We start from the raw sequence: 12,823 nt of genomic DNA on the forward strand, positions 1-12,823 counted from the left end.
GACAGTATCTTACTGATATGACTTGACGTGTGGTTGTTGGACTTGGTCCATTCAGAAGGCACCTGGCGTGGTGGTTTCACTGCGTGGTCCACCGGCAGAATTGCACGAGACACGTCTGCCTTGACTTTGCCTGAACCAACCATAGCGCGCGTTAATATGCAGGCAATCACCTATTGTACACCGCTATCAGTTCACCCCGCCATTTTTTTTGGTATATCTGACTGCGGAATCTCTTGCGCAGCCTCGGCTTATTTTATTTACTTCAACTGGGGGTGCGCAACATCGTCGGATGAATCGAAGACAATCTGACGACTGTTACTTTCTTCATCCTTAGCTAAAACTCTCCGCTTGCGGTATACCGAGCTGGTCGTAACTCACACTAGCACAGCTTGTCCATGGCTCAAACTCAAGCGACCGAGCCAGATCCCGCAGCGGCCGCCGAGGCAGCTCATTACTGGGGCTTTCTGCTTAAGCCTGACAAGACGCCTAGCAAGCTCCTCGACGCGTTGCTTCGAGGCGTCACAAACCATATCGTAAGTCATATTTGTATCAACTGGAATATTTACATGAATAAAAAAAAATAAAACTAACCTTTTACTTTGCAACGGCCTTAGTCCACCGAGATTGAGCCAAAGGAGAGCACACAACTCACACCGATAAAGCTCGCAGCATTCTATAGATCGGTGGGCGGCAATTACGACAGCTTATTTCTTGACACGCCGTACTGGCCTCTATCACACATCTATCAGTACTTGGGCTGCGCTCACTCATTATTACCAACACCGGGCGACGACTTTGCTCCTCCTTCTATCCCGGCATTAGAAACGAGAGGTTTTGTACGATGGCAGACCATCCAGATCCTCTTAGGCCCCGAAGAGCACGTGCCTTACCTCCAGGAAGCTCTTCAAAAGTTCAACATTGTCAACCCGGATGATGGCAGCCTCTTTCCCAAGATACTGCCGAAAGAGGCCTTTCCCTTGTATGCCGATGAGGAGATGCTACGATGGCATGAAGGCGCTACTCAACGACTCAAGTCCGATGCTCTGATCGAACAAGCCCAAAACCATGCTCGAACGCCAGATGCAAATGGGCCACGACCTGGATCTCGTGACTCAGCGCGAACAGACGTAGCAGACGACTACTTCTCCAGCCCTCATTCTCACCATGAACCAGCTCGACCCCGAAGCTCACGGACGGCATCATCACGGAGCCACTCTTCCCGTCGCCGAGCAGCCGACGAGCGTGGTCCCACCGAGCCGGCTACTTACGTTTACTCTACCAGACCACGAGCAGGTCCGGGAGGAAGCTTTTCTTCAGACCGTCATGTCCCTGATACCCATGAACCCTACCACGGCGGGGGGAATGGATATGACGCCTCCCCTTCTTCCTCTTCTGCTGCTGCTGCCGCCGCCGCCGCCGCCACCGCCGAACTTCACACAAATTATTCCCGCCGCCATCGACCCAGTTCTCGCTCCCACTCCCACTCCCACTCCCGCCGACACAGCGGAAGTCGTACGCGACGGCATCGCAAACCAAGCATCAGCCCATCTATCTCCAGCGACTCCCTAGACGACCTTGACTCTGACGGCGAGCGAATCCCCGTCCGCCCTCGGCAAAACAACATGCAGCCTCCTCCCCCACTTCGCCACCATCGCAGCCACGAGCTCGACAGGGACGAACTACGCGGCGGGCCCTTCGTAGGCGTCACCCCCCACCCACGGCGCTTTTCCGAACAGCCCCCCTTTCAGCATTACCAAGCATACGCCGCGCATCACGCGCCGCAAGCGCCGTCCCCACCGCCTCCTGGACCAGCCGTCTTCGTGCGTGCCCCAACAATGCAAGCATCCCAAGCCTATTACATGCCACGTCGCGCCTCTGGATCCTCGGGAACTTCCCCAGCGGGACCATCCGGTTTTGCTAAACCAGAATATGCTAGAGTCCCTGGGTCTATTCGCTGGAGAAACGTAGATGGCCTGTTTGACCTCCCCCCGAGCCCGGCCGGTGCTGTTCCTCCTCCTGGTTCTCATCCTTCTTATCCTGGTTTTCGGCGCGTCCCCAGTCGGTCAGTCGATGGAGATCGTCCACGTGTCAGACGATTCGTGAGCCCGATCGTGGGCGTGGACGGCCGAAGATACCCTGCTTATGAGTCTCTGCGTTGATGGTGTCTGTTTTTACCTTTCATTTCGTTTTCTCTTCTTTGCTTTTCTTTTCTTTTCTTTTCGTTTCGTTTCGTCTTTTCTTTATTTTTACCCTTGCTTTCATTTTCTTTTTTAGCCAGGCATACGTTATCTTGCATTACGACCTTGCATTACCTCTTTTGGGGTTTCTTTATTCGCATTCGGTATGAACAGCTAGCTATTGTTGAAGTATGACTCGACTGATGCATTCTGATCGGCCATGCAGTGGGAAGCAGGTCTCAGTCGGAATCATTGGAGGTGCATGATCAGTATTCAATATAACTTTCACCGCAACCGCATGACGAATATAAACGGATGATGATTGAATCCATGACTGAATTGAGATACCATTCGCCAATCATGTTATGATGACAACGGACACTGCCTGTGTCGAGGAAAAGACAACACCACAAAACGCCACTCGCTGCCCGTCATCCTTTACCAGAAAAAGATCCCAATCACCCGCATTGATATATATACAGCCGACAATGGCAAAGGACATCCCATGAAAAGAAAAGGGGATTGGAAAATTAAATATAGGAAGCAAATCAAAGTCAAATCAAAACCATACTGCAAGACAAAGATGACTACAATTTACTCCGACATTCATCGCAGTACCACTTCCCTACAGGTTCCTTGGTCATGCCCACACAACTCCAATGGAACCATTCGTACGGACAGTCGTCATTATCGCAGGCGACCATGTTTCCGTAACTGACGCTGCGACACGTGCAATACTTGCGATCGTCACCGGCATCTTCTTCCTCGCCGACATCTTCCATTTCTTCGTCGCCGGAGCCAGCCACGCCCGGAGGCGGGGAGAGGTTTTCGTCGTCCGAGATGCCGCTGGCTTCGCTCAGCACGCTTTCTTCGTCTCCCGTAGACGACGGCGAGGCTTTGATTCCGTTGGCGCCAAGCAGTTTCCTGGCAGATGAAGGCTTCTTGAGCAGACCGGTCTTCGTAGATGTCTTTTTGCGCACTTGTTGATGGGGCGCTACTTTCTTGCTGGACTTCTTGATGGTGGTGCGGGGCCCGGCACTTCCGGCGCGCGTACTGCCCGGTGTGCCGGCTTTGGGTGTGCCAGGCCCGGCGGACGCGTGCCGCGCTAGGCCAGACGCTGATGTTGTCTGTGACAGGTTGCTGATCTGGGCGTTCAGGCGACGGCGTTTGGCGTCCGCGGCACCAGCAGAAGACTCGCGATGGCGCTGTGGTGGCTGAAGAAGCGTGGCTGCTGCCGAGGAAGGGGTCGCGGAGGGCGTAGAAGGGGCAACTAAGTCGGCTAGGTGAGATGAATTCTTCAAAGACAAAGAAGAAATGGAAGAAGATGAGGGGCATTGTGATGGTTGGGTAGTGCCGTGGGGAGTCACCCCCGCGGCGTCAAGATGAGGAAGAAGATGATGATGATGCTGACCTGTTGGACCCTGTTGGGCAAGCCTTGCCATCCCAGAATTTGCTACAGTTGTCGCCGAGGACGTCCCTGCGTTAATTGATAGTGGGTGGAGAGGGGTGCTGACGCCCGTGCTAGGCCCGGACGCCGGAGGAACGCGGTTCCCCGGACTAGGTTGAAGCAAAGAGGGCATCGTAGGGTCAGGCGGCATGGCGCCCTCATTTTGCAAGTCGCGAATCTTGAGGTCGAGTCGTTTGATATGCCGATCCAGCTTGTGGACAGAGTCAGCTGATGTGACTTTACATGCGGGGACCACGGGGTTTACGTACCAGTACAGCAGCCTTCTCGCTCAATCCAACCTTTTCTTCTTGCAAGATCTGTGCTCGGTCGAAATTCTGAGCAATAGTCTTACTGTATGAGTCCTCCTTGGGGTTAATCTGGAGACTGCCGTTGAGCTTGATGAATTTTTGGATGCTATTGTCTCGAGCCGTGATGACTGCGCGGCATTCTTGTATGACCTTGTCTTTTGCTGCAATCTCTTCCAAAAGATGCGCTACCTCAGCAGGCAGATTGGCAACTGTTTTCTCCCTGTCAGCGTTTCATGGTCTTTTGATAAAATATATCACGTGACACTTACCATCGTGAATGAATTGTTCCAGCACCGCGCCGGCATCTTCGGGATGCGCCATGGCGAGAGAAATCTTCGATATTAGAATAATATGGTGTAATCAGATGTACACCACGGATATATAATAGAAGATGAAAGCGTTCAGCTGGATGGAAGGTCAAGGAAATGAAGTGGCGAGATAGAAGTGATCAAAGTTGAGATGGCGCTCAACATGCAGAAATTACAACGCAACCTCGGCCCCTCAGGTCCAGAGAACAGATGGACGGAAAGTAGAGAATGGTATCTTGAGAGGAGAGAGCAAAAAATTGATGAAAAGACGAATATTAGATGGATTTCAGCGGCCAAGAGCGCTCTGCGATGGAGTAGTAGACGTTCTGAATCTGATAGGGCTGATAGGCTAGCCGGTTTGGGAAATGGGAATTACTCGCTGGTCGTCATTTCCTCCTTCAATAAGTGAATAGAATTGGAATGAAAACAAATTACAAATTCAAAACTGTTCGTAAACAACAAGTAAATATGCGCAATGGCATCAACACTGTTCAAAGATATTTATTTGCACCTATTCTCCTCCATCCCAGTATTCAAAATATCGCGTGTTGGCGTTCAACCGTGATACAACCAGCAGGTCGGAAGATAGTTCCACCGGTCCGACCGCCCCCCCGGTTAGTGGTTGGCCACTCTTAACTCCTCCGCGATGCCGCCGCAATGGGAACGAACCTACAACAGAAGCTACTCACTGCGCAAACGCCACACGATGGCGAGATCCGCCGTCGTTCAGGAGTACCAAGCTCCTGGGCGGATAGAAGAGAATACTCTGACCTTGGACGACAAGATTCAGCGCGAAATCGAAAAGAATGGAATCGTGCGGCCGAAAGGCTACACTGTTTCGTTCCATGCGAATTCCTCGGTCGAGAAGTTTCACTTTGGCCAATCCCACCCCATGAAGCCATGGCGATTGACTCTTACGAAACAACTGGTCATGGCATATGGCATGCATACCGCTATGGATCTCTACCTCACGCGCGCAGCGACCAGGGAAGAAATGGCCGAGTTTCATACGGAAGACTATCTCGACTTTCTCAAACGGTGCGTATAACATATCTTTCGCTCCTCATCTTCCAATTTCACTCCCCTCCCCCCCCCTCCCTCTTCTTTTGCTTCTGTACGAATGCAACTGTACTGACCGGCTATCGACCACAGAGTCACACCGAACAACATGCTACTCGAGCCTAGACTCGCTCAATACAATATCGGAGACGACTGTCCCATTTTCGACGGGCTATACGACTACGCTTCTCTCTACACCGGCGCATCTCTCGATGCCGCGCGAAAGCTGTGCAACGAACAGTCCCAGGTCGCCATCAACTGGTCTGGCGGACTCCACCACGCCAAGAAAACAGAAGCCTCGGGCTTCTGCTACACCAACGACATTGTCCTTGCTATCCTGCAGCTGCTCCGATACCATCCGCGCGTCTTGTACATTGACATTGACGTGCACCACGGCGACGGCGTCGAGCAAGCATTCTGGTCCACCGATCGAGTCATGACCCTGTCGTTCCACAAATACGACAAGGACAACTTCTTCCCCGGCACCGGCCCCCTCTCCTCCACTGGGCCCGAGAACCCGCTCAACCCCGGCGCGCACCACGCCCTGAACGTGCCCCTGCACGACGGCATCGAGGACGAAGACTACGTCTGGCTGTTCAAGCAGATCGTCGAGCCCTGCGTCGGCGCCTACCAGCCCAGCGTTATCGTGCTGCAATGCGGCGCCGACTCCCTCGGCTGCGACCGCCTCGGATGCTTCAACCTCAACATCCGCGCGCACGGCCGCTGCGTCGATTTCGTCAAGCGGCTCAACTTACCCATCCTCGTCTTTGGCGGCGGCGGATATACCCCGCGCAACGTGGCCCGTCTGTGGGCCTACGAGACGAGCATCTGCATCGGCTGCTCCGAGCAGCTCGACGAGAAACTCCCCGCCCATACTCCCGCCCTCGCCCACTTCGCTCCAGATAACACATTGTTTCCTCCGCTGTCTGAACATGGACGTTTCGAGAATAAAAATTCCCGCCAGTACCTCTGGAGCTTGGTCGAGGGCATCCATAAACAGCTCGCGTACTTGGAGAGCGCCCCCAGCGTCATGATGCAGCATATCCCCCCCGACTTGGGCGGAATCCGCGAAGACGTCGATCGCGAGATCAAAGAAGAGCGAGAAGATGGTGACGATCGTTATCGAAAGCAAAACGAAACTGGTGCAGGCACCTTGGGTGAATTGGTTGATTAGTGCTTCCCTGCTTCCCTGCTTCCCCCGGCTCGTGCAACTCGGGGCTTTATTGCTTCAGCCAAAAAAAAATTGGCCTTTTAGTATCGTGGTGGAGTCCCTCTTCTCCGTGCTTACCTTTTTTTTTTTATTTCTACCTTCTTTTTGGGAAGCGAATCTTGGATTCATCGGCGGCGTTGTTTTGCATCAGACACTTGCGTCATTTTTGGATATCGCTTTTACAATCAAGAGACTATAAGGTGTCATGGCGTCCCAGGTTAGAGTTGTGGCGTTAAGAAATTTTTAATGTTACGAACTGGTTAGAAAGGTTTTTTTTTTGTTTGTATAAAAAAGTTCTTGGAAGAAATTTAATGCAAATATATAAACCTGGTATTTCTAGATACAATGTAGAGAGAGAAAAATTTGGAAAGAGCCAACAGAGGTATTTCTTGCAAATGCACAACGCAAATGGAGGGAGAAATAGATTCAAGTTATCTGCTTTGAATTGCCCAGAGTACTGGCGAAACACCCACCCCGGAGCAAAATCTGAACCTCTCTCAGGGAAGGGGTCAAACCACCGTGCAGCGTCATCTATATTGAGCACTGTTCCAAAACCATGTAAATGTCGAGACGCGACCGAGGCGTGACAGAAGGTGGCATATTCCGCCTAGATAGATAGACCCGAAATATAGGCTGTTGAAAATAATTTTCTCTGTGAATAGTTTTTTTGTCAACTCGTTGAGTATATCTGGGCAGCTCTTCATCCGTGTGTGGAGCCGTCTTCGGCATCGACAAACTCATCAATCTCAGCAGTTTCTGTATCTTTCCTCTTGATAGGGCCAATGACGTCCTCTGGTGGAGCTTCGCCGGGAGCGGCGAGATGATGCGGGGGAATGGCAAATTTTTGGGACTGCTTCTGTCCAGGGAGGATTGGCGTTATGGCCAGAATCTGCTGCGCCTGTTCCTCTGGCGTCGCACCGTCACTATCAAAATCGTTAGCTATTGCCATTGTAGGCCGTAACTGGGGTAACCTGTTTTCTTTCACATACATTCTTGCGTTTAAGATCCAATCCAAGTCCTCTTCGCCCTCTTCAGGGCCCCCGTGGCCCCCGTGAACTCTCCTGAAGAGGCGAGGGTGCCACTCGACACCGTCGTCTGCCCTATGAGCAGCTTCCATGCGCTGCATATCCTCGATCCTGCTCTTTTCGTCTGTTGCAACATCTTGGTTGCGTTCCTTTAGCGCCGTCACGACCTTGTACCAGAGCTTCTGAGATTCGCGCTCTTCCTGCTCTTGCAGAGGGCGAGCCAGAGGGGGCGTATGCTTTGCATTGGTTGCATCAAATAGCACTTCTTTGTGACCAGTCTATTGTGGAAAAAAAAAAAAAATTAGTCAAGTTCTGACGCAAAGCGATCGTAAGACGAATGAGTGTTTTCTTAGAAACTTACCAAGGTGTCCTTGATATACATCGCCTCGTTCCACAGACCGGAAATTTCGTACAGGACCTTGCCAGTACTCTCCTGCTTGATGACACCGCCGATGGCGTTGTAGGTGCCACTAAAGTAACCCTTTGTCTTGAATTCAATGTCGGCTACCAGACCAGTCTCCGGGCAGCGAACGAAGCTGTGGTCGCCCAACTCATACTTCATCTTTCCAAAGAGAATGCCGCGAGCGTACATGTTTGGTTGTGTCAGGAAGCTAAAGCCCTTCTCATCAGCACCGTGGTTTTTTTGGCTTAATAAACTTGTTGAGATGCGGGTCCACCTACTATTTTTCGTTTCTGTTCAAAAACCGCAAGATTGCAATGCCTTCCATCAAGCTTGCCGCAGAGTTGCCGAGGAATTTACTCCTTGGCTTCAAAGTCCCGTCTATTCTAATGTTATGCTCCGGTGCCATGTAAAAGTAACTGGATTTGGGAGGATGATGCGATGTCTGTTCCGAAATGTAATATCCCCGGGTATTGTCGGGATAGTCCCAATAGCAGGTAAAGGTCTCTCCGAGAATGGGGTTGAGAGGCTTCTTCACTCCACTTTGAAAGCGTGTTAGAGGAGGCACCTTGAAGAACATGGGCGTGGAGAACTTACGGAGGCTTAATGTGCCAACCGCTCAGATAGAACTTGACCACAGCCACGAATCGCTGGGTCGGATCTTCGATGGTAGGCATAGGAAGGAGGGTTTCGGGATGCGCCATGAAGCTTTACCCAGGACAGCCACTGTCAGTAATTCCAACTCCCCAAGTCCAAGCTGGTCAACTCACTTGGTTATTCTCTCCAACATTGATCTTGGCTCCAGGATGAAGGTCGGTAGCACGACGCGACTCAAGTCCGCGCCGGGACGTAACTGCGAGATTATGTGGGAGAGAACTATTTAGTCGCAAAATTCGGGGCCTCGTCAGAATCACAGTTCTCCATACAAAAGCAGTCAGCTCAGCTTACCATTTCCCTGATCCGGTTCTACGATGGTTTCATCTTCGCCGCTTGCAGAGTCGGGCCGGTTTTCCTCAGTGGAGGAGCGACTGCCTTTAGAAGTTCAAAAGAGCTTGTCAGTGACCCATTTCATGTTCTCGATACCTCCTTCTGAATTATAAAAAAGTAACCAAAGTCGGAGGTAATCAGTCTTCGACATACCGGCAACTGACGATCTTCTGTGGCTGTGACCAAGCACCATCTTCGCCGATTCTGGGGTGCTTCACAAAAGTCCAAAATGACGAGAAGGAAAGGCAAGGAACAGCTTCTTTGAAAGGCTGCCTAATAAGCTTTCTACCGCAGAGCGAGAGAGAAAGTGCCTAGAAAATGCCCAGGCTTACGCGGAACGTGTCGGTGACAGGGCGAACTCGCAGAGGGTCAGGCAGCGAGTAACAGTACTGTAGTGACGGATGACGGAATAAAAAAACCGAGCACAGCCTTAGGCAGTACAGGGATGTTGACAAGAGGATTCGTATATCGAGCTTTCCCAATCGCTGCCAGAGATGCGTTGGCGATGGCGGTGAGTCGGCAGCGGGGTCTTTTGCCGGTGACGATTAAGGTATTATTCAGATATGTTAATTGTGCTCAAACACAATTTCGGGCACAACCAACTACCTTGTAGGCGCCAAAAGCCGTGGGGTGGGAGTATTTTGACACAGCAGTCAGCCAAAGGTACAATACAAAGCCAGATGGTAGTTTTAGTGTTAGAGCTGGCAGTCACTTACAGAATCCTTTGCGGCCACGAGGGGTCAATTAAGCGACCGAGGGGCCTCCCCTCCCCTTCCCCTCGCTCCTTCGGCTTCGGAGCGTGTGGGTCGGAAGTTCAAGGGTGGAACAATCCGACCTCACAATAATGATGGAGACCCTGATATCATCACCTATCGTCATTCCACACCTCCCCACGGCAGATGGACATCCGTCTCCCTCTTAGGTATTTTGTTTTTGTGATCTTGCTACGAGTAGTATAGTATCACCATCGGATAGACTTTGTCACTGAACAATTGTGACTTACCGTAGTAGATTAAATACTGCACAATCATACAATAAAAGTCAATCAATATTTATTCAATTCTATAATTAAGCTCAAGAGTATGATATCAGTGCTGCTGAAAAGAAATATACATGGTCTTATATCCCACGCCCTACCGTCATCTTTCTATTCGTATCACAAATGACTCCTTACACCTGATCATGTGACTCCTTTGCATAAGCAATGCCACTCTATGGACATCTTATCCGTCGCCCGGAACTACAGCTGATCCGACTTTTTCGCTCAGCGGCACATCGCCATTAGTAATTCGTCGGAGAAAGACAGGGTCTGCGTCGAAAAGCATCACATGGAAATGCTCAATGGCATGAACAGACTTGAGTGATCTCCAATTCTTAAACCAAATGACCTTTTCATGTTCACGCAAAAGTCAGTAATGAAAATAACCACACAGGGGCGAAGAGAGGGCGCATTTTACATTTCTTGGATCAACCTGTGAGCAAAATGTCTTTTGCACATAATCTTCAATCTCTTGACGCGCCTCAGAGGTGAGATCTCCGGTTGTAGGGTCTTCGTTTAATTCAAATTTTGTCCATACCACGAGGTGGACGATTCTCTTGTCAATTCCATAAGGCCAGTCATTATAGAGAATCTTGATGTCGTCTAACACGATAAGGTCAATGTGTCAGTCTGATGTATACCGTAAATTTCAACTAGGTTTTCGGATAGTACCTGGATTGGTAAAGGGCGGACCTTTGGGTATCAGGTCAGCCCATTGCAGTCTCTCTTTGAGCACAAAATTCACCACGGCGCCATATTCTTTCTTTAACTTGGCGCTGTAGGCCAAGTATTTTCTGAGATCAGAGGGCGCTCGCTGGAAAAGTCCAATCTGATTGCTTTCTGAAACAATGATTCAGTCGGTTGTAAATCTTAAAATTTGAAACTCTTATTTCCAGACATACTGACGATATCTTGGACCTCAGCCCAAGTCAGCCGGTGGTATTCCTGGTCAGGTGTGCTCAAAATACGCTGATCTTTTGGGTTCGCGTTAATCAAAAAGTCAGGACAAGTAGCCGGCCATTGATCACGCGGGACATTGACAAGCCAAAAGGGAAGATCTTCCACAGTCATTGTGAATGATATCCTCAATCGTAGATAAAAAAGACCACAATTCCTTGTCAGATGGAGTGAACGATCTCAGGGAAGGTGATCAACGGGGAAGAAGATCTGCAACTCGGGCGGATAGAGACGATCCCACGCCCCGCGAGCTAAATAAATCCATCAAGGAACCATTGGAGGGGTCGCGGGAGTCGGTACCGGTAGCTTTTCCTTCCCGTTATTGATATCCCTTATCGAGCGAGAGCGATCTTCTTAACCAAGAATCTCGGCCACCACCCGCTGTATCGCAGCTTATTGGGCAAACACGGATAGTTATAAATATCGTAGTCCGGTCTAGAATAGGAAGTGACCATCTCATAGCCACATTAATATCAACCATGAAAATTCAATAAAACTTATTAGACAGTCAATATCTGAAATTGCCCCGCTAAAGCCAGAATAATTGTCCATTTCATCAGGTAACGAAAGTAATGCCTATGGCACCCGATTGGGAGTGATCAAACACACTAACGGCAGACTGCACCATCACTACCTGTATATCACCTGCTGCTGTCTCAATTGTGATAATATAATTTTCGAAGCAACCTTATTCCCAGGAAGGGCTTGGATTCAAGACATGAGCAAGAGATAGATGGCGATCCGTTCTGGGTTTGATTACCAAAGCAACCAAAGCCACGAAAAGAGGAAAAGCTTAAATGGGAGCGACGTCGAGGAATGATGCAACGAGCACAATCCATATGATACGCATATTCGCATTGTAAAGCAATTCAACTGAGAGTGAGATCGACGATGTATTTCTCAGACAATGCTTTTGCCCTCCCTTGTTCATATCACCCTCTTGCTGTCAGCTTGAGCCCCTACTCCCTTTGTAATAGCAGGAAGGTCAGATGACGCACGACAAGACAATCTTTTCAGTTTGTGTGCTTATTTCTTCAGTGTCATGTACACGGGAAAGTAAAATCAAATAATTTAATCAGGTGCACAATGGCAATCGTCAAGGATTCGATTGATCAAAAGAAGATTTGTTACTTTGTATAGAGTACTTTGTACTAGGGCAGCAAACCTCGAGTCTCGTACTACGTACTCATGCCTCCCTTGTCAAAACCAGCCAGAAATCTCATGAGAGAAAACCATTTTAGTCTGCGGCCTCTGGGGCAAGTGTACGCGTACCGCAGTTAAATCGCAATCGCACGGTTCGAATGGTGTTTTGTCTATAGTCTCGACCCCCTGTCATGGACGGCTTAAAAGTCCCACTTGTAATTTCCCAGCCAAGTTGAAGCATGGGTGACAAGGGTGACAAGGTGACCGTCCACCGAGCAAAAGCCAGAGCTCGATACCCAACACGGTAAAGTGCCAGGGGGAAGACGAAGATCGCCCCGTTCCTGAGGGGACTTTTTTCTATTTTGGAACCATTTCGACCTCCCTCTAACGATACCACTGGACGCCTTTTATCCTTTGAGAAGCTACTTGGCAAGTAGAATCCTCTACAGAGAGGTATTCAGTGCTGCACTGCTTCTGTTAGCTGATCAATTCGGGAGCTAAGAGATCTCCGCCCTGTGGATCCCTCGTGCGATCAGACCAGTGAGAGAGACCGCGACGCATGTTTGGGAGCAGGGTATATCAGCCACAACATGCAAAGTACGCGATACCCGGTTCTTGAAGCTTTTCATGCAGCAACAATTTATTGATGGAAAGAGGAAAACCCCCACTAGAGTAATTGATTTTATTACCGTATGCAACAAGATCACTACTAGTAGAGGTGGTTCATCATCATCATCATGTCTGTGCTCGACCACACTCGTGC

The 12,823-nt window shown here is 50.0% G+C and overlaps 5 protein-coding genes across 5 annotated transcripts; 2 read left to right on the top strand and 3 right to left on the bottom strand.

The window, feature by feature from the left end:
- Window positions 1-395: 395 nt before the first annotated feature.
- Window positions 396-2,159, top strand: L228DRAFT_268904 (hypothetical protein; the record flags this gene model as incomplete). Its single annotated transcript, XM_018335208.1, has 2 exons — window positions 396-533; window positions 615-2,159. 2 exons carry the CDS (start codon window positions 396-398, stop codon window positions 2,157-2,159), a joined length of 1,683 nt encoding a protein of 560 aa, XP_018187995.1.
- A 231-nt stretch (window positions 2,160-2,390) lies between these two features.
- Window positions 2,391-4,519, bottom strand: L228DRAFT_248130 (hypothetical protein). Its single transcript, XM_018332790.1, has 4 exons — window positions 4,202-4,519; window positions 3,894-4,141; window positions 3,589-3,835; window positions 2,391-3,447 (listed from the first exon to the last, which is right to left on the bottom strand). The coding sequence occupies exons 1-4, from the start codon at window positions 4,251-4,253 to the stop codon at window positions 2,765-2,767; spliced, it is 1,230 nt and encodes a 409-aa protein (XP_018187996.1). The 5' UTR covers window positions 4,254-4,519; the 3' UTR covers window positions 2,391-2,764.
- Window positions 4,520-4,946: 427 nt separating this feature from the next.
- On the top strand, window positions 4,947-6,532 carry L228DRAFT_230887 (histone deacetylase phd1; the record flags this gene model as incomplete). Its single annotated transcript, XM_018330549.1, has 2 exons — window positions 4,947-5,278; window positions 5,393-6,532. The coding sequence occupies 2 exons, from the start codon at window positions 4,947-4,949 to the stop codon at window positions 6,471-6,473; spliced, it is 1,413 nt and encodes a 470-aa protein (XP_018187997.1). The 3' UTR covers window positions 6,474-6,532.
- A 677-nt stretch (window positions 6,533-7,209) lies between these two features.
- On the bottom strand, window positions 7,210-9,114 carry L228DRAFT_268907 (oxysterol-binding protein; the record flags this gene model as incomplete). Its single annotated transcript, XM_018335209.1, has 8 exons — window positions 7,210-7,432; window positions 7,499-7,812; window positions 7,896-8,145; window positions 8,216-8,476; window positions 8,532-8,642; window positions 8,705-8,810; window positions 8,883-8,966; window positions 9,075-9,114. 8 exons carry the CDS (start codon window positions 9,112-9,114, stop codon window positions 7,210-7,212), a joined length of 1,389 nt encoding a protein of 462 aa, XP_018187998.1.
- Window positions 9,115-9,961: 847 nt separating this feature from the next.
- On the bottom strand, window positions 9,962-11,107 carry L228DRAFT_248133 (hypothetical protein). Its single transcript, XM_018332791.1, has 4 exons — window positions 10,863-11,107; window positions 10,633-10,800; window positions 10,379-10,563; window positions 9,962-10,309 (listed from the first exon to the last, which is right to left on the bottom strand). The coding sequence occupies exons 1-4, from the start codon at window positions 11,029-11,031 to the stop codon at window positions 10,145-10,147; spliced, it is 687 nt and encodes a 228-aa protein (XP_018187999.1). The 5' UTR covers window positions 11,032-11,107; the 3' UTR covers window positions 9,962-10,144.
- Window positions 11,108-12,823: the final 1,716 nt, after the last annotated feature.

This window comes from Xylona heveae, assembly GCF_001619985.1.
Source record: "Xylona heveae TC161 unplaced genomic scaffold L228scaffold_6, whole genome shotgun sequence".
Taxonomy (NCBI): domain Eukaryota; kingdom Fungi; phylum Ascomycota; class Xylonomycetes; order Xylonales; family Xylonaceae; genus Xylona; species Xylona heveae.

Excerpts from the sequence above, each read along its gene's own strand:
- L228DRAFT_248130 (XM_018332790.1), bottom strand. The coding sequence starts at position 4,253 with ATGGCGCATCCCGAAGATGCCGGCGCGGTGCTGGAACAATTCATTCAC. Across the intron at positions 4,142-4,201 it reads GGAACAATTCATTCACGATG|TTGCCAATCTGCCTGCTGAG; the intron begins GTAAGTGTCACG and ends GGGAGAAAACAG. Across the intron at positions 3,836-3,893 it reads GCGAGAAGGCTGCTGTACTG|CTGGATCGGCATATCAAACG; the intron begins GTACGTAAACCC and ends TCTGTCCACAAG.
- L228DRAFT_248133 (XM_018332791.1), bottom strand. The coding sequence starts at position 11,031 with ATGACTGTGGAAGATCTTCCCTTTTGGCTTGTCAATGTCCCGCGTGAT. Across the intron at positions 10,564-10,632 it reads TCCGCCCTTTACCAATCCAG|ACGACATCAAGATTCTCTAT; the intron begins GTACTATCCGAA and ends TTATCGTGTTAG. Across the intron at positions 10,310-10,378 it reads CACAGGTTGATCCAAGAAAT|GTCATTTGGTTTAAGAATTG; the intron begins GTAAAATGCGCC and ends GAACATGAAAAG.